This window comes from Hippichthys cyanospilos, chromosome 6, assembly GCF_059441005.1.
Source record: "Hippichthys cyanospilos isolate Australia breed blue-spotted pipefish chromosome 6, RoL_Hcya_1.0, whole genome shotgun sequence".
Lineage (NCBI taxonomy): Eukaryota > Metazoa > Chordata > Actinopteri > Syngnathiformes > Syngnathidae > Hippichthys > Hippichthys cyanospilos.
Window position 1 is genome coordinate 23,010,966 of NC_142374.1, and position 26,454 is coordinate 23,037,419.

General features: G+C 39.7%; 2 protein-coding genes across 3 annotated transcripts in view; one reads left to right on the forward strand and one right to left on the reverse strand.

The window, feature by feature from the left end:
• nell2a (neural EGFL like 2a) overlaps window positions 1-18,360 on the forward strand; it is a 102,009-nt gene extending 83,649 nt beyond the window's left edge. The window contains exons 16-20 of the mRNA XM_088416469.1: window positions 8,656-8,796; window positions 10,406-10,599; window positions 12,616-12,792; window positions 16,473-16,697; window positions 17,734-18,360. Of these exons, the coding sequence (XP_088272595.1) occupies window positions 8,656-8,796; window positions 10,406-10,599; window positions 12,616-12,792; window positions 16,473-16,697; window positions 17,734-17,775 (779 nt within the window). The 3' untranslated portion in view covers window positions 17,776-18,360. The remainder of the gene's footprint in view (window positions 1-8,655; window positions 8,797-10,405; window positions 10,600-12,615; window positions 12,793-16,472; window positions 16,698-17,733) is intronic.
• Window positions 18,361-20,003: 1,643 nt separating this feature from the next.
• The window catches only part of tmem117 (transmembrane protein 117), a 34,733-nt gene continuing 28,282 nt past the window's right edge, over window positions 20,004-26,454 (reverse strand). For both annotated transcript variants that reach the window (XM_088416471.1, XM_088416470.1), the window contains 2 exons: window positions 24,843-24,972; window positions 20,004-22,176 (listed from right to left, as the gene is read on the reverse strand). In XM_088416471.1, coding sequence (XP_088272597.1) covers window positions 21,452-22,176; window positions 24,843-24,972 — 855 coding nt within the window. In that variant the 3' untranslated portion in view covers window positions 20,004-21,451. The remainder of the gene's footprint in view (window positions 22,177-24,842; window positions 24,973-26,454) is intronic.

The following is a 26,454-nucleotide window of genomic DNA, read 5'->3' on the forward strand; positions in this document are numbered from 1 at the left end:
GGCAGGCCACACGCACACACGCGCACACACACTCCAGTTATGGATATAAATATGTGCCGTGTACCCCTGAACAAGCCGCCTCGTCAGTATGGCGAAACGGCGCCGTGTCCTATATATGTTAACATTCAGCCCAGAAAATAATTAAAAGACCAGTGTTTTGCTTTTTAGCGCGATTATTTTGCTCAGGGGTAACACAACGGGTCAGAATTGGGTGCATAAGATTTTAACAGGGTTTCTGCAGGAAAGAGAACATCTCGTTTAATGCCTTTGATACAGGAGCGATCAATGCAGTTTCCTTTTCAAATCGAGAGCAAAGGAATTGGAACATGAAGCCAATTTTTGCCGCATTGTGTTATAGTGACTCCAATGCAAATGGTGGTTAAGTTTATAGGCATTCACGTTGTCATTTTTTGACACAATTTTGCAGCAGAAAAACAACAAATATAAGAAAAAATGTTGTACACAGGTGTTGTAAATGCCACTAAAATTTACCAGTAAATACCACTAAAAGTAAAGTTCCAGTTGAGTGACTTTTGCCGTGACAGGAACAGTGCTGCATTATTTTCGAATTGAGAGAAAATGAATTTGCAAAATGATGTTGTAGTGACTCCTTCGCAAAACATTGTTTGCCTTTTAGTTAAGATTTTACAGAGATTCACCCCAGAATCAAAACAACTGTTATTATTCTCTGGAGTTGCTGAATTTGGATATGATTTTATGCCTTTCAGTTAAGGTTTTACACAGATTCATGGCAGAATTAAAACAATGTTATCCAATGGATTTGCTGAATAGCAAATGCCTAGCGAGACCACTGCAAATAATGTTCCAATAAAAAAAATATATATATAAAGAATTTACAACAATGATGTCAAACACACATATAAAAACACGAATAAGAATGAGCTTATTTTTTTTTCGATAAATGAAAAACTCGCTATACTATTTTGGATGAAAAGTTGCTGTTTTAAAGCTACATAAAAATATTCCACGGTTTTATTATTAGTGAGAATAGATTTTCCAATTATTATGTGGATACGGTTTCGGGCCCGGGAAGGTGCGAACGGTGAGCTGAAAAGTACGCGAGGCGTTAATGTGCGTCGGCGGGTTGCCGGAGGCTAAACGACAGCTCCCGCCATTAGCCGCATCTAATTAAGAAACGCTCATTAAGAGTGATAGATGGATCCCTTTGTAGGACCGCTTCTGAATAAATAATGAATACATAATTATTGGGCTTAAATAAGCCACTTGAGCTTGAACAGTCCCCGCGAGCACTCCGAAGGACCGCGCCCGTGAAATATTCACGAGGGGGGGGGGGGGGGGGGGGGTTCATCTGCTGCGACACGTGACGCGAAAAGGATACGTGTCGCTTTTCCTTTTTGACAAACGCCAACGGGAGTCGGAAAGTCGCTAGGGATTCAACTATGGCGGATGCTGGGATTTGACGCGTTTTTTTTTTGTTAGGGCTTCAAATGGCAAATTTGAATACTTTGAATATTTTGTTGCATTCACTTATCGCAGGTTTACGTGGCTATTTTTCTTGCAGGCCGGTCGAAAAACTGCATTTTTGTGTGTTGAAAATGGAATAAAATTCCATCTCTGCTCGTGATGGGAACATGAAGCCTCATGATGCACCGAGGATACTTTCTAGTATTATTTGTTGTATTTATTTATATATATTATATTCTTGATATAGATTTACTTCCTCTAGGTGGCACTCTATTTTTAAACCAAGAGCACCATCTCTAGGAGTAACATGAAGCCTCATGATGCACCAAGGATACTTTCTAGTATTATTTCTATTGTATTTATTTATATATATATATCACTTATATGTATTATATTATTTATATTGATTCACTTCCTCTAGGTGGCACTCTTCCTCGTTGCACTTTTCTGTCTTTAAACCTAGAGTACCATCTCTATGTTGCTATTTTTCATGCAGGCCTTTCGAAAAATTGCATTTTTGTTTATTAAAAATGGAATAAAATTCGATCTCTACTCGTGATGGCAACATGAAGCCTCATGATGCACCGAGGATACTTTCTAGTATTATTTATGTTGTATTTATTTATATATATTATATTACTTGTATTATATTATTTATATAGATTTACTTGCACTCTTTCTCGTTACACTCTTGTATTTTTAAACCAAGCGCACCATCTCGAGGAGTAAAAAATATAAAATTGCTTCATGAGGCTTCATTTACACCTCAGTAGGTAACCTGTACTATATGGATTATCATGATGATCATCATCATTATTTTTCTTGCAATTTTCTTTCCGTTAAATCAGACCAGAAAAAAAAAAAATCACATTTTTATTCATGAAAAATGGAATACAATTCGATCTCTACTCGTGATGGCAACATGAAGCCTCATGATGCACCAAGGATACTTTCTAGTATTATTTATATTGTATTTATTTATATATATTATATTTTTTATATAGATTTACTTCCTCTAGATGGCCCTCTTCATCGTTGCACTTTTCTGTCTTTAAACCAAGAGCACCATCTCTAGGAGTAAAAAATATAAAAGTGCTTTATGAGGCTTCATTTACACATCAGTAACCTAATCATTATTTTTCTTGCAATTTTCTTCCTGTTAAATCAGACCAGACAAAAAAATCACATTTTTTTTCATGAAAAATTAAATAAAATTCGATCTCAACTAATGATGGGAGAATGAAGCCTCATGAAGCACTTGAGAATGAAGCCTCATGAAGCACGTGATACTTTTTAGCTCCTCTAGGTGGCGCTCTTACTCTATCGCACTAGCCTTTATCTTCAAACCAATTACACAATTTCTAGGAGTAAAACAAACACTAGTCATATATTCTTTATGTTCTGCGATAAACATTTGTAATTCCTTCTGTGTTTACAAATATTTCGAATTGATTCCCCCGGTTGCCGGGAGCTTCAGTTAGACAAAAGTAGTGCTTTTCCGCCACCATCGTAAATCTTTTCCTCTTTTCGCATTCCACCTCCCCCGCAAGGTTAATGACAAACGTTAAGCGAAAACGCCATTCACGCTCGTCATCTGTGCGCCCGGCATCGTTGCCAACAGCTGAAGACGAGTGCTGCTCAAAGAGTGAGTAGGAGGCGCACGTCGGCGCCAAATCGCGCTGCGTAAAAGACATTTCTGCCTCCCCTTTCAAAACCCAACAAACTAAAAGTTGTCAAAAAGCGTCGGTGGCGACAAGATGAAAGATGCTCGCCCGGCCGTCTGGGATCTTGGGTTAGCGTTGGCGGAGGCTAGCGAGAAGCCCGCTAGCGTCCACGCTTATTGGTGCTCCGCGGAAAACTCGAAAAGCGTCGCCCGATGTGCGGACATCAAGTTTTTATTAGCTCCTCCAGTCCACTCCGGTACTTGTTATTCTCATTTGTATCCATTTGCCGTTTACTAAAAATGATATCGTACTCGCAGTCACACCAAGGGCAATTTGGAGTGTCTAATATACATACATATACATGGTTTAATGTTCCAATCAATTTGCTCTTTATTTGAAAAGAAAGCATACTGGTCATGTCATTAAAAAGCAACGGATTAGATTTGCTGATGACTGCGAAACCCCTGTTCAAATCTCACATTTCCCCTCATGTATTTGAGAAGCACTGTATTCAATTGTTTAATGCTCCAATCAATTTGCTCTTATTTGAGAAAAGAAAAGAATATGAGGTGTTCCTGGAATGACAGTAAAAAGCTTTGAATTCGTTTTGCTTATATTTGTGCAAGTCTGTTCACATCTCACGTTTCACTAAAGGGTACGTGTATCCCCGTTTGAGAACCACTATATTCAATTGCTTTGTGTCTCAAATCATTTGCTCTTAATTTAAAAAGATAAATCTACTATTCTTGCCGTAGCATTAAATTAGATTTACGATAACTGCAAAACCCTGTTCAAATCTCATGTTTCCCTTGAAGTGCTTTGACCTACCCCCATTTAAGAACCGCTTTATTCAGTTGTTTTGTGTTCCAATCAATTTTCTCTTAATTTGAAAAGAAAATTTACTTTTTCTGTCATGGCATTTGCTGATGAATGTGAAACTTTCAAATCTCACGTTTCCTTTGAAGTGCCTTCACATAGGCCCAATTGAGAACCACTGCATTCAGTTGATTTATTTTCCAATCAATTTGCTCTTAATTTGAAAACAAAATGTTGTGTTCCTGCTATGGCATTAAAAAGCAATAAATTAGATTTGGTGAAATGCCACGACAGTGGTACCTGCACCCCTTTTTGAGAACCACTGTTTTTAATTGATTTGTGTTCCAAATAATTTGCTCTTAATTTGAAAACAAATGTTGTGTTACTGCTATGGCATTAAAAAGCAATAACTTAGAATTGGTGAAATTCCATGACAGGGGTACCTGCACCCCTTTTGAGAACCACTGTTTTTAATTGATTTGTGTTCCAAATAATTTGCTCTTAATTTGAAAAGACGAATCTGAGCGTTCCCGTAACCGCATTAAATCCCGAAACCCTGTTTTACTCAACCACCGGTTCATGAAATGTCACGGCGAGCAAACATTCCCCCGCAATCCTCTTCATTCCTGCTGGAGTCCATCAGGATTATCAGATGTTCCGCCGTGGCAATAAAAATCAAGCTCGTGAAAGAGGGGGTGGGGGGGTGGGGGGGGCGTCATGAGTTGTGCGCAGAATGTTGCAGTGCGGCCGCATCCCCAACCGCAGCGCTATCTGCCAGTCAACGCACGGAACGCTTTCACTTTCCCAGTGAAAGAAAAGGAACACAAAGTAAGATAAAGAGTAGCGGGCCGAGCCCAATAAAACTCCAGCCGCCCCCCCCCCCCCCCTTTTTTTTTGTCCTCAAGGTGTAGTTCAACAAAGGTGATGACTGTTTTTGTCGCGGGGGTGACAATGACGGACAGCTGAAGGAAGAAAGCGGAAGAAAAGATAAACGAGCGGCCGTTGGCTGCCTTGGTTTGATCCGGGGACAAGCGGCCATAATGGAGCGCTCGTTTCCAGGCCGCCGCTCGCCATAAGCGCATGACGGACGACGGCGGCAAACCCTCATCCGTCTACCTCGCTGTCGTTCCCTTCTTTCAGCAGCCGCGACCTCGTTTTCCTCTTGCTGTAACGTTCTTGTAACCTTGTTTCCTTGAAAAAGGTTAAACAGGTTTTTTTTTTTGTTTTTTTTTTACTTTAGCAAAATTTTGTGACACAAGAGCTAGATCAGGGGTGTCCAAACTTGTCCCTTACATAAAGAAGAATAGAAAGACATAAGACAATATCATTAAAAACACCAAAAATGACATCTCGTTTGCGTAACAACCAATCACGCCTGTTTTCTGGTTAAAAGAAATAATTGTAAATAAAAATCATGATCAAATTGACTGGAGACAAATTGTATTCTATTGCTGAAAATGGCCAATTCAGTATCATTTTAAGAGTCATATTTGAACACAAATGGTGCAGCAGCACACGTAGACAGTCAATAATGACAAAATAAACAGGGATATATTCTGTTTATTATGATTTCACTGCGATATGTGCCGCGATTAAAATGAGTTTCGGAAAAGGTTAATGATGTCAAATCCAACCCATGATAAATCAATTGTGTGAAACACTATGCTATCATCCGTCAAAATTGCCCCAAGTCGTCTTGCCACGCCACGTGTGAAGTCCCGAAAACACTGCGCCTGTTTTCTGTTTAAAATTAATAATTGTAAGTAAAAATCATGATCAAATTGACTGGAGACAAATTGTTAACTTTCTATTGCTGAAAATGGCCAATTCAGTTCAGTATCCTTTTAAGAGTCATATTTGAACACAAATGGTGCAGCAGCACACGTAGACAGACAATAATGACAAAATAAACAGCGATATATTCTGTTTTTTATGATTTCACTGCGATATGTGCCGCGATTAAAATGAGTTTCAGAAAAGGTTAATGATGTCAAATCCATCCCATGCCAAATCAGTTGTGTGAAACACTATACTACCATCCGTCACTGTCGTCTTGCCACGCCACATGTGAGTTCCCGAAAACACTGCGCCTGTTTTCTGTTTAAAAGTAATAATTGCACTTAAAAATCACGATCAAATTGATTGGAAACAAATCGTTATCTTTCTTTGTCTGAAAACGGCCAATTCAGTTTAATATCCTTTTAAGAGTCATATTTGAACACAAATGGTGCAGCAGCACATGTAGACAGTCAATAATGACAAAATAAACAGGGACATATTCTGTTTTATATGTTTTACACTACCATCCGTCACTGTCGTCTCGCCACGCCACGCGTGAGGTCCCGAAAACACTACCGGCACTTTAACCAGCTGACGCGTTTTTGCTCTAATTGTAACTGACGAGTCTGATGCAGATGAAAGAGGAAATGACAAAGCTTTTGTAGCAAGTATAACCCCGCCACCGGCTGAAAATAATCCACTTTGCATATTTTTAAACACCGCCTCGTGTTATAAATAGCATTTTGTCATCAGACAAGGATGAGGTAATGCATTTTTTTTTCCATGAGGCCCGAATTTATATTTGAATTCAATCGATTGAGGTTTTTCCCGCCGTTAACTTTTAAATAAATAACAGCCTAATCTGCGGCGCATTTGATCAACACTTAATCTGCTGCAGAAATTCTATTAAAAGACCCAGAGCTCATTAGCCAATAGATCTTAATCCCATTAGCGGCTGGGCGGCGGGGGACCCTCGGAAAGGGGGGGGGGGGGGGGGGGGGGGGGGGGCGTCGCGGAGAAGGTCACATGCCACGCGGTGCCATTATTAGAATGAGAGGGGCATCCTGCGTGGTGAACAATTATTTCAAAAATAAAAAGAGCCAGCTGTGCAGACACATTTAATCGCCACTCGTCTGAGCCTGTTGCCCCCCCCTAACCCCCCAATCTCATGTGGGCCTGGCCCTTAGTTTAATTAAATGTCGGCCAGCGTCACGGCGATGTTGCTCGATGTTTATTTTTACCTCGTGGAGAACCATCAAGCCTATCTAGAGTATTCAAAAGGCCTGAAAATTACGAATAGAATGGTCTCACTCACTTCATCTCTAATTGCTTGCGTTTTCTACATCAAATTAGAGACATAAAACATGCCCAGAGGTGATTAATTACGCTCTGCTGACAAATAGATTTTTTTTAATCAATATACTCCTCTTTTACCTCAATCAATGCCGATTTCCAGACCATCCTAGATAGATAAATAGCTAGCTAGCTAGCTAGCTAGATAGATAGATAGATAGATAGACAAAGAATATTTCTAGCTAGCTAGCTAGATATATATATATATATATATATATATATATATATATATATATATATATATATATATATATATATATATATATATATATATATATATCTAGATAGATAGATAGATAGATAGATAGATAGAGAGCTAGCTAGCTAGCTAAATGGGTAGATAGATAGATAGATAGATAGATAGATAGATAGATAGATAGATAGATAGATAGATAGATAGATAGATAGATAAAGAATATTTCTAGCTAGCTAACTAGATAAATGCATAGGCAGACATACAGACAGACTGCTAACTAAACTGACTGCTAGCTAGGTAGATATACAGATTGTTAGCTAGCTAGACAGATAAGTCACTAGCTAAGCAGATCGCAGCTAGATGGATCGATCAATAGCTACGTAGCTAGCTAGCTTCCCAGATCTATCTATCTATCTATCTATCTATCTATCTATCTATCTATCTATCTATCTATCTATCTATCTATCTATCTATCTGTCTATCTATCTATCTATCTATCTATCTATCTATCTATCTATCTATCTATCTATCTATCTATCTATCTATCTATCTATCTATCTATCTATCTATCTATCTATCTATCTATCTAGCTAGCTAGCTAGCTAGCTAGCTATCAAGCTAGCTATCTAGCGAGCTATCTGTATTAGTTGTCTGTTTAGAAGTTTCTTAAACGTAATGTAAATAATTGCACAGAAATGTTAACTTTTTCTTCTCATGACGGATTTTTTGTAGATTTGTTTTTTCCTCAAAAAAATTGTTAAATGGTCTTTTTCCTTTTTACAATATCGTTGCAAGATTACAATTTCAATTTTTGGAATGATTCGACTATCTATAACGTTAAGGTTTTTTTCATGGGTCATTATTCTGGTAGTAATCCTTTTTTTTCCCCCTGTATCATTGATTTTATTTCCCACTGTCCAGAAATTTCTTCAATATTGAATGTAGAAAAATTGCATAAAAAGTTAAATACAACCGAACACTCATTAAAAAATGTACTGAACAGACTAAAACAAGTTATGTTATACATGTTATATATATATATATATATATATATATCTATATACTCGCTGATCGGAACTTTGGCATGATGTCACACTCACAGAGGTTTCAGATTGTATTTTTTTCCCCACTTTGGACGCATTCCACCGTCGGATCATTTTTAATTTGCTTTCATCTCTGGCTTCACGCGGCGTTGGATTCATGGCTCGCCATCTCGTATCGACGCCCGCGTCCTCCTTTCGCAACAACGCAGCTGCGTTTAATCAATGAGATGAATTTGACTCCAAACGCGTCTGGCGATCAAATTGGGAGCGGCTCCACGGCGAAAATGCCCACCGGCCTCGAACGCAACTCGGTGTCAGGAATACAATTTTTCAACGCCGTGTCCTTTTCTCTCCTCAGATATCGACGAGTGTGCGGACGGCTTTGTGGAGTGCGATAGTAAATCCACTTGTGTCAACTTGCCCGGCTGGTACCACTGCGAGTGCCGCGACGGTTACCATGACAACGGCTTGTTTTCTGCCAACGGAGAGTCGTGCGTCGGTGAGTCGGCCCGTTTGCATAAACGCCACATCACGCGCGCAAGAGACGTGTGAGTGGCTCCATTCAAGAAATGATCAGATGGTCACGCGTTTTTTTTTTTTTGGTGTAAATATTTTATTATATATTTTATAAAAATCTGAAACGACACCTTAGCAATGACTCAGTCGCTAACCGTTGTGAAAATAGTCGATTCCACGTAACGTGGAGCAAAGAGTTGACCCGCTTTGGCAGCGTGTCATCTGTCAAGAGGCAGCCCAGCGGTCTTGACGAACATGCCAGCCTCCTCGGTAACAACAGAGCTGCTTGACCTCATCTTCCCTCTGTCGCTTTCACTTGGGAGCCTGGTGGGAGGGTGGGATGCGGCAAAGGGAAAAACAGTTTTAGTTTCACACAAAACTGAGTTTTTTCATGGGAAAAAGTAGAAGAAGAAGAAACAAGAAGTTGCTGGGTGTTTTTTGTACGTATGTTTGTATGCGTCTGTGCATATATTGTGTGTATATATGCAAGGATGTCAAACTGATTTTTATCGTGGGCCACATTGGACTTATAGTGTCTGTTAGAGGGCCGGAATAAATCGAAAAATAGTCTCAAAAAGCTTCGATTTTAACGTACCTCTTTAATTTCTCTAAAATCCTGAAAATTTAGGACTTAAAAATAAAAAAAAAACGTGTCTAATAAACGCCGTTTTTGCTGGTTTACATCTTTGCCTAGTTTTGAAAACAGAGGCCGATAAAAACTGTTCAAAAGATAGATCGGGAACTGAAAATGGTTATTTTTGAAGAAAATCTGCAAGTTTAGCTAGAAACTTGAAATCAACTCAGCATTTGGCGGGCCACATAAAATGATGTGGCGGCCCGGTTCTGGCCCCCGGGCCTTGAATTTGACACCTGTGATATACAGTATGCATGTTTTTGTAGTTTATTATTCGGTGGTGCAGTGAATAGCACATCCGCCTCACAGTTAAAGGGACCTGAGTTCAAATCTACCTGGCTTCGGCCTTCCTGTGTAGAGTTTGCATCTTTTCCCCGAGCCTGTTCTCTTTCTCAACGTTTTCTATGTTTATGCATGCATGTATGCATGTGCTTATGTGTGTATGTAAGTATGCACGTATGTATATTTATACAGCATGTGTTGTACTTATATATGTGTACATTTTTATTAATATATATACATATGTGCATATATATGTACACATGAATGATGTACTTATATATTATCTATGTATATGTTGATTTTTAGGAATGTACGTACATATGTACAGTCTATGTACAAATGTTGGAGGATATGTATGATATGTACATACATACATACATTATATGAATGTATGTATATGTGCATGTTTGTATGCATGGAGGGATTGGATGGATGCTTGTACACGTATGTGTTCAAACGCATTTACATGCTGTATGTGTGTATTTACATATAAATGTGTGTAATGTATGTACATATATGTCTTGTGTGTTAATATGCGTATATGTGTATGTATTACATATGTATGTATGTACATGTGCATTTGTGTTGATGCATATCTACAGAAAAATTTTTAAGTATGCTACTTCCGGCAGAATTTTCCACAATCGCCGATATCGTCATTTTTGGTTGCGGGCAGATATCAACGAGTGCAAGACGGGCAGGAGCACGTGCGCCAACGACACGGTTTGCTTCAACCTGGACGGGGGCTACGACTGCCGCTGCCCGCACGGCCACAACTGCACCGGCGACTGCATCCACGACGACAAGGTCAAGCACAGCGGGCAGATTTGGGTTCTGGACAGCGACCGCTGCTCCGTCTGCTCGTGCCAGGTACGAAAGAATTGGAATCGCTCCCTCTAGTTGTCCTCACGACAAGAGCGCTTTTGCCGCCTTTGAGTAAAAAAAAATGATGACGCCGATGATGGAGGATGATTTCTAATCCTGCAGGTATTGTAGCAATGACATTAAGTCTTTCATTGTACGCGTGCCAGAGTGCTGAAGGAGAGACTTTCCTCTCCGGCTTTGAACAAAGAGGCGTGAATGATGGGTCCCCTGCCGGGCCAATCAGCAGCAAATGCCAACTTGTAATGTCCTTTTTTTGTCCTTCCCGTCCAAACAATCGGTGACATTTAAAACAATACGCGATACATAAAGACGAACGTTTACCGATTGTGTCGCGGTGAAACCTGCGAGGGTGCGCCGCGTCATGTCTTTGTGCCGGGTACGGTTGGAAGCGCGTTTTTATAATGCGCGTATGGCGAGTTGAAAAGCTGGCACAAAATGCCACACATCAGCGCAATTAGTGCCGCTTTATTTCCAGGTATGTTCGATATCACTTGTTTTCGGACTGATACCAGTACAAGTAGTCACAGCACTTTGTCAGCACTGACAGACTGTCCTCCATGCTATTGGTCGGCCTCGTTTCAAAATGGCGGAACGGTAACGCTTTGATCCATCGCGAGTGGTTACAAAAGCGTATTTATAAAACATTTTACTGCTTAATCCAAACTTGAATGGGTTAGCCGTGGGTCCCAAGATGTTAAAGTGATGTTAAAGAGATAAGAAGATGATTTATATGGAAACCAAGCTGGAGATAATCAAGAAACACGAAGCTAGCCTAGCCTAGGCTAGCCTTACTAGGGAATATGGCCATAACAAGTGCCACTCACAGGTAAATAAATCCTTCCTATATTTTTTATTTATGATGTTTTCTGATTGTATACATGTATATTACATATACGTAGCACTTACTATACTATTTTGATACCATTTCTGAATATGTATGTACAATTCTGATGTTTTTAACCAGGGTTCTAAATGCATTATCTATTTAACAAAGGTTTGGATTGCCCGCCATACGGTGAATTCGCCTTACGAACCCAACCGGAGAACGGATTGATGTCGTAACACGGGGGCCCACTGTAAAGCCAACCCCCTAGGGTCATGACAGTTGTTTTTGTCGCAAAGCCGGGAAAAAAACGTACAGGGCGACGAAAAAACTCAGTATTCCACATCGCAACATGAAAAAAAACATAAGCCGGGGACGCTGTAACACGGGGGTCCACTGTATTTGTAAAAATATCAAATATAAGCCCGGTTGCAAATAACGGGTCTAGCCAAAGTTACAAGGCACTCTTCTGCTTTTTATTGAACGTAGTAAGACAAATACACAGAAGCTGCTGTCATTCACAGCTCACGCGTTGATACTCACATGCGGAGATCGGCACATCTTCAACAAACAGCTGCAAATAACTTTCCCTACACATATGATTGGCAAAAAAATGTGTCAGGCTCTAGCGCCACCTGTTGCAAAAAAGTTGACTTTTTTTTTTTTTTTGTATTTTTTTAATAATTGTATTCTTTCCGATGTTACGCGAGTCACTCTCACGCTATGTCTGGCGGGAGCGGAAGGTGATTATGGCGGATTAGTGTCGGTAGCGAATGATCAAGCAGCAAATTATTCATTTGATGACAAAGGAGCAGGGCAGGAGCGGCTCCCTAATGGAAGCAGTTGTATTAATTGATTGGCGAGATGGAAGGCCTGCCCGTCAAAATTAGTCGCGACCAGCGCACAGCATAAACAAGTTATTGTTTGCCAAGCGGCGGGCGCCGCCGCAAATCCGAAGGATGAGGAGGTCGGACATCACAGAGGGGGTCAAAAACGAACGGACGCGGGCCAGATGGAGCAAGCGGCGTATGCAAACGATGGATGGCTTCAGTCTGCTGGCAGACGCGTTTTCATGGCATCCTTTACCGCAGCTGCTTCTGTGAAGATAGCGGCTCCTCTACATACTTTTCACGAAATGTGTAATGAAAATGAGATTGGCGTTCCTCTGGCTTTTCCAGGCCGGGCAGGTGATGTGCCGCCGGATGGTGTGCGACTGCGACAACCCCAACGCCGACCTCTTCTGCTGCCCCGAGTGCGACCCGCGCTTGAGCAGTCAGTGCCTGCACCAGAACGGAGCGCTGACCTACGGCAGCGGCGACACCTGGGTGGAGAACTGCCAGCAGTGCCAGTGCCTGGTAGGTGCTCCAGAACGCCCGTCCGCGTGGAGGTTTCCCGACGCCGCGTCATCGCCTTCGTTTGTCCCTGAAACAGCTTTCAAGATCCGTTTCAACTTTGGCTTTACTGGCAAGCTAAACTATTGTCGTTTGACTGCAAGACAACCTGAAGGGGCCCCCATTAGGGGGGCTTCCGATCCCAGAAGTGTCATTTCAGTGTTTGATGTGGTTTTAGTTGTGTCATTGACTCTATCTGGTTCCTTACTAGCCACCAGCTAACAGTAACTATTCAAGGGCCCCATGTGGGGGAATCCCGACCCGGTGTCATTGCTTTCGTTTGTCCCTGAAACAGCTTTCAAGATCCGTTTCAACTTTGGCTCTACTGGCAGGCTAAACTATTGTTGTTTGACTGCAAGACTACCAGAAGGGGCCGCATTAGGGGGGCTTCCGATCCCAGATTTGTCATTTCAGTGTCTGATGTGGTTTTAGTTGTGTCATTGACTCTATCTGGTTCCTTACTAGCCACCAGCTAACAGTAACGAGTCAAGGGCCCCATGTGGGGGAATCCCGACCCGGTTTCAATGCTTTCGTTTGTCCCTGAAACAGCTTTCAAGATCCGTTTCAACTTTGGCTCTACTGGAAAGCTAAAGCGTCCTCATATTGTTGTTTGACTGCAAGCCGACCAGAAGGGGCCCTATATGGGGGGCTTCCGATCCCAGATGTGTCATTTCAGTGTCTAATGTGGTTTTAGTTGTGTCATTGACTCTGATCTGGTTCCTTACCAGCCACCAGCTAACAGTAACTATTCAAGGGCCCCATGTGGAGGAATCCCGACCCGGTGTCATTGCTTTCGTTTGTCCCTGAAACAGCTTTCAAGATTCGTTTTAACTTTGGCTCTACTGGCAAGCTAAAGCGTCCTCATATTGTTGTTTGACTGCAAGCCTACTAGAAGGGGCCCTATATGGGGGGCTTCCGATCCCAGATGTGTCATTTCAGTGTCGAATGTGGTTTTAGTTGTGTCATTGACTCTATCTGGTTCCTTACCAGCCACCAGCTAACAGTAACTATTCAAGGGCCCCATGTGGGGGAATCCCGACCCGGTGTCATTGCTTTCGTTTGTCCCTGAAACACATCTTAAGGTCCGTTTTAGCTTCAAGTCAACTTGGAGATTAAACTGGCTTCATGTTGTTGGTTGAATTCAAGCCTAACAGACGGGGCCCCAATAGTGGGTCTTCCGGTCCCTGCGGTGTCTGTCAAGGGCCCTATGAGGGGGATTCCCGACACTGCACCATTGCCTTTGTTTCTCAAGGTCCGTTACTTGCAGACTAAACTGACTTCCTGTTGTTGTTTGACGACAAGCCTGCCGGACGAGACCCCATTAGGGGGACTCCCCAACCTGGACATGTCATTGCACGGTCTACCACAGCTTTTTGAGTCTTATCTGGCCCCTTACCAGCCCCTCTGTGTCAATTAAGACACGATTTGGGCCATTCATCTAGAAATATCTAACAAAAAGCATTTGAAAAACACTCGGAGGCTAAAAATGGCCGCGTTTCTTCCTGAATGCTTGCAAACGGAATTTATTCGATGGTAAAGTTTGACCGTATGACCATTGACACCCATGGGCTAGCCATCAGCTAACGGTAGCTAGTCAAGGCCCCCCTTGTGGGGGATTCCCGACCCAGTGTCGTTGGCTTAGTTTGTCCCCGAAAGAGCTCTCGAGGTCCGTTTCAGCTTCAGTAGAATTTTCTAGTTATTACTTACATAAAAGGACTTCACATTGCAACACTTGGTAACAGCGCAGTCGCCATGGAAACAACAGTGAAAGCGAGAGTTTCCAGCTTTGGCGAGGTGACCGGCAAAGGTCAAAAGAGGAAATAAAATAAAGCTTTGCTCTGCCGAGCGAGGGAGGAGAAGTTACCCGAGAGATGTAGGAGGGTTCCCAATGACCTTTTTGTACTGTCGACCGTTTTGACGGGCCAAACAAGATACCGGATGATTCTGTCAAGTTGCGTGGCGGGAACGAGGATTTGTCTCAGTCCAGCGCGATCGTACAATGAACCGCGATCGCAGCGTGACTCTGTTCAACAGGTCGAGCGTCTGCTGTTTTCTTTTTTTTTTTCCCTCTGGATTTGACCTTTCTGACGACGTTGCCGGCAAAATATGTAGGCGGCCCCTTGAGGGATTCCTGATAAACGCGTGAGAGTCAAAGTCACGCTTGATGCGTCTTTCCCACGTCTGTTGAGTGACGCACCAATCAGATTCTTTTCACTCCAAAAATTTTGGTGTCAGTTTATATATATATATATATATATATATATATATATATATATATATATATATATATATATATATATATATATATATATATATATATATATATTAGGGCTAAACAATTAACCGAGTTTGAACCACAATCAAAATATTGGCTGCAGCGATTAATTAAGCTGATCCACGGCGATATTAACTTTTAAGAAGTCAAGCATTATTTTAAGTCAAATCAAGCATTACCACCAGGGGGCAATGTTTCCCACCTTTGCATGACAAAAGCTTCTTATTTTCCCACCCTAATATATTATTTACCAGTGTGAAATGGCGTGGAGTTTCTCACGCGATTCCTAATATTGCTAGCTGTCCATTGCGACCCATTTTGAAAAATCTGATAAAAAATTGGAATAAACGTGGTTCGAAATGACTGAAGATGACATTTTGCCTGCCAATTTATTACATATTGCCTAAAAGTAAATAATGTGCTTGCTTCTAAGTAAGCTTCATTTTCTTCATTGATTTGCACTCAGCAAGTAAGTTACCTGTGTTGCCCTGTGTGCCATTTGTTGTAATTATTATTTACTTTATACATTTATTTCAATTTATTATTTTTATTTGTAAGCCTTGAAGCCTTGTTTATATACTGCTTGTTATAAAAAAGGGCAATAAATAGACATGCTTGAACAAACAAGAAAATATATCATAATTGGTCAAACTTGTGCAGCCCTAATATATATATATATATATATATACAGTATATATATATATATATATATATATATATATATATATATATATATATATGTATGTATGTATACATCATCCATCTATTGTAACCCCACACTTCCACACCGCATCTTGTTAACAAACATTGTTAAAAGGTCAAGGCCGAATGCGCCGCGCTCACCGTGCCGACACGCTAACGCGCCGGCCGGTCGCGGCTAAAGCGCACAGAGCCGAAGCGCGTTTGGAGACGCGGCTGCGAGCCGACGCCCACGAGCTCCAGCGGCGAGGCGTGGGCGTAAAAGCAACCGGGAATGACCGGTCCGACCTCAGCGGGGCGTCTCGCCGGCCTCCGCGCATCCGCGTGAGGACAGGAGGCGCGCAGGCAAAATGTTGGCGATTGGCAATGCGGAATAAATGAAGGGATAATCCAAAAGCATCCCGCTGTGTCTATCTGGCACCCGCAGCTGTGCCAGCTTGAAAAGGGAGCTTGATGGTTAATGTCAGCGCTTCTCATTGACTTCCGCAACCCGCAGTCTGACATCCGACTAAGAAATATTATTCGTTAAAAAAAGAAAGAAATAAACATCTTCCCGCGCGGCGATAATAAGCAGGAAGACTCCAAACCGACCCCCCCCAAAATGTGCCATTTTTTGGCTAAAAAACTGCGAGAGCGATGCGGAAGAAAATATATACGGAGTTTTTCTCAGCAGGGGCAGGTGGACTGCTGGCCTCTGCCGTGCCCGCCGGCCGACTGCGAGTTCACGGCGGTGCCCGAGGGCGAGTGCTGCCCGCGCTGCGTGAGCGACCCGTGCCAGGCCGACACCATCCGCAACGACATCACCAAGACGTGCGCCGACGAGCGCGGAGTCTCGCGCTTCAGCGGCTCCTCCTGGGTCAAACGCGGCACCGAGTGCACCCTGTGCCAGTGCAAGGTCGGTTTAGATGATAAATGATGTCAAAAGCAAGGTTTGCCTTCAAACTTTAATAACTGTACCAAAAAAAATGGCAAAAAACAGCAAAAGACAAACCCTGACCCTCTTAAAATATCCCAGACATTTTTAACAATGTTCCCTCGCTATAACGTGGTTTACTTTTTGCGGTCTCTGTTTATCATTTGTTTTTTTTTACATTTCCTTAAATATTGCCTGATTTTGTAAAAAAATGGGACTTAAATCTTAATTAAAAAATGAGACAAAAGTGTGTGGGGATGAATTTTATAGCCACATAATAATAAATGAAACAAAAACAACGAACTGCAAATTAATGCAAAAACATTAATAAACAATAAAATAATGAACCAAAAATGTATAATAAATGGAAAAAATGTACAATAAATGAAAATAATATGATAAATGTACAGTTTGATATCAAATAAATGAAAAATCAAATAAACATGAAAACAAACCTGAAAAATTATTGAATTTTAAAAATATTTCAAAAATATATATATTATATATATACTGTATATATATATTTTTTGTTTTGTTTATTTTTTGTTTGTTAAAATGTAATAATTTTTCAGGTTTGTTTTCATGTTTATTTGATTTATATATATATATATATATATATATATATATATATAATATAATATAATATATATTAAATATTTTTAAAATTTAATATTAATATTTTTATATATATATATATATATATATATATATATATATATATATATATATATATATATATATATATATATATATATAAAATTTGTGTGTACCCAACATTATAAACAGTCATAAAAAACTACAATGAAGCAAAATATTTAAAAAAAAATTAAATTAACCACAATACACACAGTTTTGACCACACTGATAATTGCTTTAGAAAACGCTGACATTTAACAATCTAAAAAAATATTTAACAATCTAGAAAAATGTTAACATGAGTAATACAAAACATTTTTTAGGCAACTTGTTTGCGGGAAATTGTTGTTGACTGTGTCGTTTGTTGTCTTTGTGTCGACAGAACGGACACATCTGTTGCTCAGTGGACCCCATGTGCCTTTAGTGGCAGTCAAGGCACCTGTACAGCATTCTCCATGTAAAATACAAGAAACGTCAAGAAAAAAAAGAAGAAAAAAAAAACACCACCACCACCATTTGAATGTCTCCTCACTGATCTCGTCAGGCTTGTTTAGGGTGGAAACTTATTGTTATTGTTTCATTGTAAACGGCAGCAGCTTTGGTGCGTTCATTCAAGAAATAAAAAAAAAAAAAAATTCATCTTTCTACCAAAATGTTGATGATTGCAAACATGATGACAACGATATTGATGATGATGATGGCCTTCACTCTTTGTTTAAGCATCCACATGAACCTTGTAAAATATTAATATTTAACTGGCATGATTGTGCTTGATGTCCAAATATTTCTTTTTTGCAAATTTCTTAACTTATAAAATATTGCTGATTACCTAGAGGCCTGTTGGCATTTTTTTTTTTTTTTTTTTGCCTCTTACCAGTTGTCTGTATTACGTGCTGTTTTGTAGCTTTTGATTGCACTTCTCAGTTGGTTACGTTTTTTTTTTTTTTTTTATCTCCCTCCAGCTTGTTATTGTGTAATAGTGAAATAAAGTATTTCCATTTATATTGCCTTTCATGTGTGATATCTATGGATAATGGTTCAAATATAAAACTTCAAGGAGATTCTTTGATTCTTTTTTTTTTAACAATTTTCAGCAGTTAAAGGTTCTTTTTTTGACTACACTAAATATGAAAACTCATTTTTCATGACTCTACTATAGCTTCACTCGTGGATTTTCATTTATGAACACAACTTTTACTATTGTAGGTTTACGTTGCTATTGTAAAGCATGTTTTTGTTTAAAAGAAAAATAAAGTTTATACCCCATTTCAACACGCATTTTCATCATAACTATAGCAAGCTTATCTCGCTATTTTCTCGTATATTCCTAAGCCAGAACAGACGAAAAAATAGCTATTTTATTTCTATTTCCGGGGGTGAAAAAAAACTAAAAAGCTCGGTTTCTACTTTTTTGTGGGAAAGTAATCTGCACAACAAATAACTTTAACACCCCTTCCTCCCATTTACTGTCGCCTAAATCAGCACACGGCTACAACCACCCAATCACGGCTCAGCTAGTCACATGACCAAACCTAGAAAACCGGTGTCGATTTCAATAAAATTCAATTCAATTTAAATGTATTATTTTTTTCATCAAATATAAAATTTTCAATGCTGAATAAAAGTTGAAACAAATATCCATTGGACATGAGCCCGAATTCATATTTTCCCATTCGAGGAGTGTGTGACGTAAGTGAGGCGTGGCCAACGTCGTATGAATCGCGCGCTTTGAGACCCATCATCCGGAAGTGTTTTGCTAGAGACAGACAGGAAATGGATGGACGAACACCGGTGGATTTAAACGGTACCAAAGGTGGGTTCGTTTTATTTATTTATTTTATTATTTTTAGTCAAGGAAATATTTTTGATAAAGCAAACCGAGTGGTATCCAAACTGTGGCCCGAGGGTCAATTGCGACCCGTCAATGATTTTTCATTGGCCCGCAGAACTAAGTAAATAAATACAGTACATTTGACATGGCTCATAAGACTTATTAAAAAGGAATAAATTCGTGTATGTACTGAAGAGTTTTTTTTTTAAATATAACAAAAAATGACATGGCCGCAAAGCTGTGTTTTGATTATATACTGTAGCTTTTCTTAATATGTAAAAGTCCACGGTGTTATTTGTGCAATTATTTGGGAATAAAAGAACACATTTGCTTTCAAAAAACGGAAGATATTTCTTAACATTAGCAACACATGAAAGCCTCACTGGTAGAAGACAAATATCTTTATGGAGACATTTCATGTTTAAATTACACAACTGAGTGCTTCCAGAATATTATGGGAAATACAGACATCGCTTCACCCCGTGGACACACACACACACACACACACACACACACACACACATGATAAATGCATAGGCTCTTTGTAGAGCATACCATTTCTTTAAAATATTAAATATGGGTAGGGGCCAATAAAATGTTACCACTTATATATATATATATATATATATATATATATATATATATATATATATATATATATATATATATATATATATATATATATATATATATATATATATATATGTACTTTATATATATATATATATATATATATATATATATATATATATATATATATATATATATATATATATATATATATATATATATATATATACACACACACATTTTTTGAGCATTTAGTTTTTCTAACATTGTTCCCTCAAGAGAGGAAAACTTGCCTCTGAAGCGATTTTTATCCCAATGGAGAACTTTTTTTTTTTTTTTTTTTTTTTTTAGACATGGTTGAGTGCTTCTTATGCTCAAAAGCTTTCAACTTTTCATTCGTCTTTCTTATGTATATAAAGTGATTTAATGCCTTAAAAGTCAATATTTAATCAGCTTTGTTAGTATTCCTGCAACTGTTTAAATGTCCATTGATTTATTATTTGGTTAGCTGCCTTTTAAAAGTGAAACACATTCTAGAATATTACAGTGTCATGCATTGAGTGTATTATAATTTGGATAAATGCAAAAGCAAATCTCATTATTGCACTGATGTCTATAAGTAATACGTTTGTTATTCAATTAGACCCTTTCTGTATGAGATTGTCACAAATGTATGCAAATGTGGCTTTTAGCTCGTATTTGAAATAGGAGTGGGATAAGAGAAACATGGCAGAAAGCAGTAGAACTAATTTAAATGTCTGGGGGATAACGTTAATAATTTGTAAGACACTGAATTGAATGATGAAGGCCAAAAGCAGGCACTTTGGAACAAGGCAAAATCCTGTCTAATTTTGGCTGGCATACGATGGCGAACAAGACTTTTCATAGAAAATTTTTGCCAGTTTCAAACGAATAAATGAACTAAATAAATCAACCTTGGCGATGGAACTCGATGTAAATCTGTTGAAAAACAGTAGAGTCTATTTCTAGGTTGAGGTGAACTCCATGGGATTGTGGTTTATTTTCACAGAATCGCCTCGCCAAGCCATCTTTGTGACCCCGTGACGCCGACCGATAGCATACCCGCATCGTAGTGATGTATGAGCATGAGCGCACACCGACCGCCATGTTGGATGTGTCGTAAATGGTCTTGGTAAATGGTCTTTCACTTATATAGCGCTTTTCTCCCTTAGGTACTCAAAGCGCTTTACACTAACTAGTCATTTACCTACTGATGACGCAACATCAGGAGCAACTGGAGGTTCAGTGTCTTGCTCAAGGACACTTAGACGTGGTCTTGATGGTTGGGGGGGATCGAACCCACGGCCTTTCGGCTGGGAGACGACCACACTACCACTAAGCCACGCCGCCCCTGAGGCGTAAGTCGTAAGGCGAAAGAAATGGCGTAAAGACGATACAAAAGAACGTCGCGGGCCACGTCGTAAGGTGAAAAAAAACCTAAGGTAGGGACGTTGTAAAACGGTGGTCCACTGTATTTGTAGCTCATGATCCGTCAAGGCACGACTGTTGCTGTGGTACGATGAATGGGACCTGGGACCAGCGAGGATCAAGGAATAGCCCTCCGGTAAAAGGCACTGACTTCTCAACAGGCACCGTTATGTTTGGAAAGATGCGGGAAAGAGTTTTGGTTTCAAAAAAGAGGAGTATAAAAATATAGCTAGAAATGCTACACGGCAGGTCATGGCGACGATCGGGGGATGTCTTGAGAGACATCCGTTTCTTCGCATGGCTCAGCGGAACGACTGACGCCGAGCCACGCGAGGAACGCATTGTCGTGATAGATGTCCATTTCCGCTGGTGTCTCGGGGTCGGTGGCCACGCCGGCGCGCGCCTCATGGGCTTCCTCCGAGACGTCGGGCGCTGTCGCAAAGTGCGCCCCGTCCGCTAATAGCAGCGCGGACGTTCCCGAGCGCTTTAAGCTGCCCGACAAAGCGGCGTCCCGCAGTTCCTCCGGGGTGGCGCCCGTTTCTTTGCTATCCTCAGACGGCAACTTCCTCTTCATCCTTTCGTAGCGCTTGTCTTTGTCTTCGGCGAGGGGCTCCTCCTCGGGGAATCGGCCCAGCAACCAGATGAAGAAGAAGAAGCAAGCAAACGCCAGCAGGCTAGGGAGGAAGGCCAGCCACTTCAAGTACATGCCGGCTCCGATGTAGCGGCTGTGCAGGGACAAGTCCCGCTCCGCGTAGGTGCGGTTGGTGCTCGGGTCCACGTTGGTGGCGCGCCATTCGTATGTCAGCGTGCTACGGTTGAAATTCTTCAGTGTTTCGGCCTTCTCCACGCTTAAAATCATCTCGCCGGGCCCCGCGTACTGACCGTACTCGTACGGCTGGTAGTAGATCTGGTTCTTCCACATGTTCAGGTCCAAAATCATCACCAAGAAAATGATGCCGTAATTGAACCACTTACCTGCAAGGAGACACATTTTATAAGCCTCTTGGACACTGACCATGTGTCAGTTGCAGTAGTCCAATTTTGTTTTTGTGTGTGTACATAGCATCACAAATCTTATAAGCTGCTGGTAAACTATTATACGGACCGATGAAACTAGGACTGTCACACCCGGGGTAGGAAGTTTTTTGGAAACGTTACTTTTCCAATTCATTTTGCATGTCTTGACCATTCAGACGCATGCAAGTCGTTTAGTGTTTAGTGTAGCACGGCAGGACAGAGTAGTGGTTGCAAATAACCAAGTGCAGCTAATTTTAACTTACATTTTCATCTACGGTCCTCTTTTCACAATTTCATTTGTTGTTTATGCTCGATGGGTTCTGCCAACATTTGATAAGCCGGCCAAAACCTTAAGATAACCATTTCAAGTGCAAGAATAGAAACCAAAACCTCTCCATAGTTCACGACTGCTTTGCCGCTTCAGGGCCTGGACGCATTTTTACCACCAACGGAAAAATTCAAATTTTTATCAGCAGATTTGATGCGATAACCTATTACCTGCCTCTTAGCCAGTTGAAGCTGAAACAGGTTCGGTGATGCAACAGCTCTAGCGCTAGTCGATAGACGCCATTTATCCATAACAGTCCACCGTAAAAAACGCCCGCCTTCAATTTGCCTTTTTGGCTGATTCAGGAAGTTTAGTTTGCCTTTTAGAGTTGAGACAATGACATGATATATCACATGTCCATCAAAAAATCTTCCACAGTAGATACAGTATTAGGTGTGAAACGAGTTTTCAAGTAATTTGAGCATCTGGTTAAAAAAAACCCAATGCTTTAGGCATGCTAGCACTCATTGGCAACAGCCGTTGGATGACGTTTCAAAGGCAGCTGAATAGATGTCAATGACTCCACTGATGCAGCTGCCGTTCCTACTGATCACTTTTTAACGAAGCCTTGCGTTGCTCTCTTAAATGCTCTTTTAAATGTACTAAGTATAAATGTGTTTTATTGGCCTCTGCATTCATAATTGCTCTTTCTAATCAAATTCACAATTCTTCAGAAATTTCACTATCCTGATAACAAAATATTTGATAGCAGCAGCATTAATATAGAGTTTATAATAGAAGTAAGACTCTACATTTGTTGGAACTCTATAGCATCTCCTAACAAGATCATGAGATCGAGGCGTCTTCCTCAGGTAGGCGAGACTCTTGTCACCTCGCTGAGATTTTCTCATAATGAGCTTAAAGGAAAAGCAATCACGTCTCCGCCGGGTTTAATAGATACGCTTTTCGTCAGGGGCAGACGGGTGACTCGCTGAGTGTTGGAACGGTTTATTTAGTGGAAGGGGCCACGGTTTTAGCGTCTGGAGATCACGAATGGAGAGAGCGACGAGATGATTGAAAATCAGAAAAAGTGTAGCGGCGTGAGCGATGGAGAAATGCAAGAAAATCTGAGAGATGAAATGAACAAAAAGCATGGCGAGCTGTTGACTTGGAGCAAATTCAAACCAAGTAAAGAACTGTTTTGGTTTCTTGGATCTTCAGAGTAGAAGAAACCACATTTGTGGAGATGGATGGCAAAATTCACGACAGGTTTTTAATCTATTTTTTCGGTTTATTGTACTATAAGGCACACCTAAAAAGTACGGCCTAGTTTAAAACTATTTTCATATATAAGGCGCACTGCATTATGAGGCGCAAAGAATAGAAGCTACAGAAGTGGCTGGGGTTGCATTACGTATCCACTAGATGGAGCTGCGCTAAAGGGAATGTCAACAAATCAGATAAGTCAGTCAATATTTTCAATCAGAAATTAAGAATAAAAATGATTTGTGGAAAGTAGAATAGGAAATAATGCCTCTTGATTTTAATAAAAGACTGTTTAGATCAATGTCAAGACCAATCAAGTGTTTAAAATTATGAGTCATTTAAATACTTAATTTTTTAAATCAAATTGCAACTCAAAACCTTAAAATATATTGTTTTGTTGATTTAAAAATAGTTGCTATTTTTATTTTTTGCGCCCTTTCCCCACAAAAATTGCTTCAAATCTGGACCGTATATCGCATATCAAAATTTCAAACAGGCTGTTATAAAAATTCTAATTGTAAAAAATACGTTTATGACTGCAATTTAGAGGTCAAAATTGAAGAATTTACAAAGCCTTCAGGTTATTTTTTCATTGCCCAAAAATGAAAACTCGCTGTTTATATTTGGCGAAGTTTCAGCTTTTGAGAAAATTGAAGGTTTTTAGGTGCTCCTAATAGTTGTGAAAATACAGTAATTAGTATTGTCATCTAAATAAAAGTATTTGTCAGGACATGGTAAACAAAATCCCAAGTGTAATGCGTACAGACTTCTATTATTTCCTACTCACCTCAAATCAACTTTCTTAAAATATTGAACACTTTCAAACAACCTTTGCTGCATACAAACTTCTGCGCGCAGAATAAACAGTCTTTTAAATAATAAATTAATAACAATAAAACTGTAAACACCACAAAACACTAAAGCAATACTGAGTAGATTAAATATTTAAAACCTACAAGGCATACTTAAAAAAAAAAAACATCGATCTTAATCTGTCCAAAACTGTAGCCAGAAAATTCCAAGTCAACAATAGAAGCCACGCCATTAAAAAGACAATCTTTCAAGATGGAGGAACCGTAAGTCAACACACCTGTGATATGAATGTGGTACTCCTCCTGGAAGATAGTTTTGCAGACAGGAAGCTTGAGGTTGACCTGCGCGGTTGGCAGCCCTGGCAAATTTATGTCCATGTTACCCATGAAGTGAGGGAACTCCCAGTCCTGAAAACCCAAACCGCAAAGGCAGACTTTTTACTCATATGTTCATCGAGAGTCAGAGTTCAGAGCAAAGAAATAACAATCATTGTTCTTCCAAATATTTGCTAGAGGTCTAAAGAACATATTTCCAGTAAAGAGATTAAAATTCTGAGAACTTGATTTTTTTTTTGTGAAAAATATAATATATATATATATATAACAAAAATATAGTATTAAAAATATGTCAACGTTATCTTGTATATAAGTTTGTGATGTGTAAATTTGATGTGTGTGTGTGTGTGTGTGTGTGTGTGTGTGTATATATATATATATATATATATATATATATATATATATATATATATATATATATATATATATACTGTATATACTGTATATATATATATATATATATATATATATGTACATATATATATATATATATATATATATATATATATATATATACATATATATATATACATATATATATATATATACATATATATATATATATATATATATATATATATATATATATATACATATATATATATATATATATATTTATATATATATATATATATATATTTATTTATTTTTTCAGTAACTATATTGGTGCTAAACATGCGTGTTCAGTCTGTTGCAGAAAAATTAAGCTTCTTTCTGAGTAAATATCTTATAGTCCAAAAAATACGCTGTATTTGCTATCGATACCGATCCGTCCCTATAGTAATTATAATATATATAAAAGACTGATGGGTCAAGATTTAGCCTTTTTAAATAATTTTCCCTCACTAAATCGAGGGGCAACATATTCAGAATGAATTCAAATAGCCTAACACTACATTTCCTAACGCTGCATTATTTTATGCTGTTGAAAGGTCCGACCGAGTGTGTTTAAAAAATTAGAGAGTCGATTGTCTTTGGCAAGCCAAAGGCGAGTAATGAAAAGCTGACAAAGGTTGTCGTAATTCATGCACAAAAGCGTTCACTTCATCAAAGCGTGCTCGAGCTGACTCATTACTGAGAAAACACCAATACTTTGGATTTTATAGCCCAAGAATCACTTAATTTAGCGGAACGCCCGACGCCTGTTTCTACGAGATTGAATTAACACCGCGTGGTAAAATTCACAATGCGCTAATATCGACAGAGGGTGGAACAACTCCCGAGCTATTAATGAAGTCCACTCCGGTTCTCGGTCAGTACTTGCACGGCTTTCCGCACTAACAAGCGTGAGCGCCGGCCATTATAAAGACGCTCGGCACAAAGGCAATCTGTGCAAATCGGGCCCAGCTCGGGAGACCCGCGACGACGAGCCCAACCCGCGGCGGCCCGCCGATGCCCCCCGAAGATGGTAATTAGGCCCAGCAGCGGCTGCAGCCATGAGCTGCGCTAACGAGCGTGGCATTTCAGCGCCGTTACGAAAAAAAAAAAAACTAACCAGTCACGATGACAAAAGTAAACTCACTGGGTTTATATTGCTACACACTAAAGGCTTTT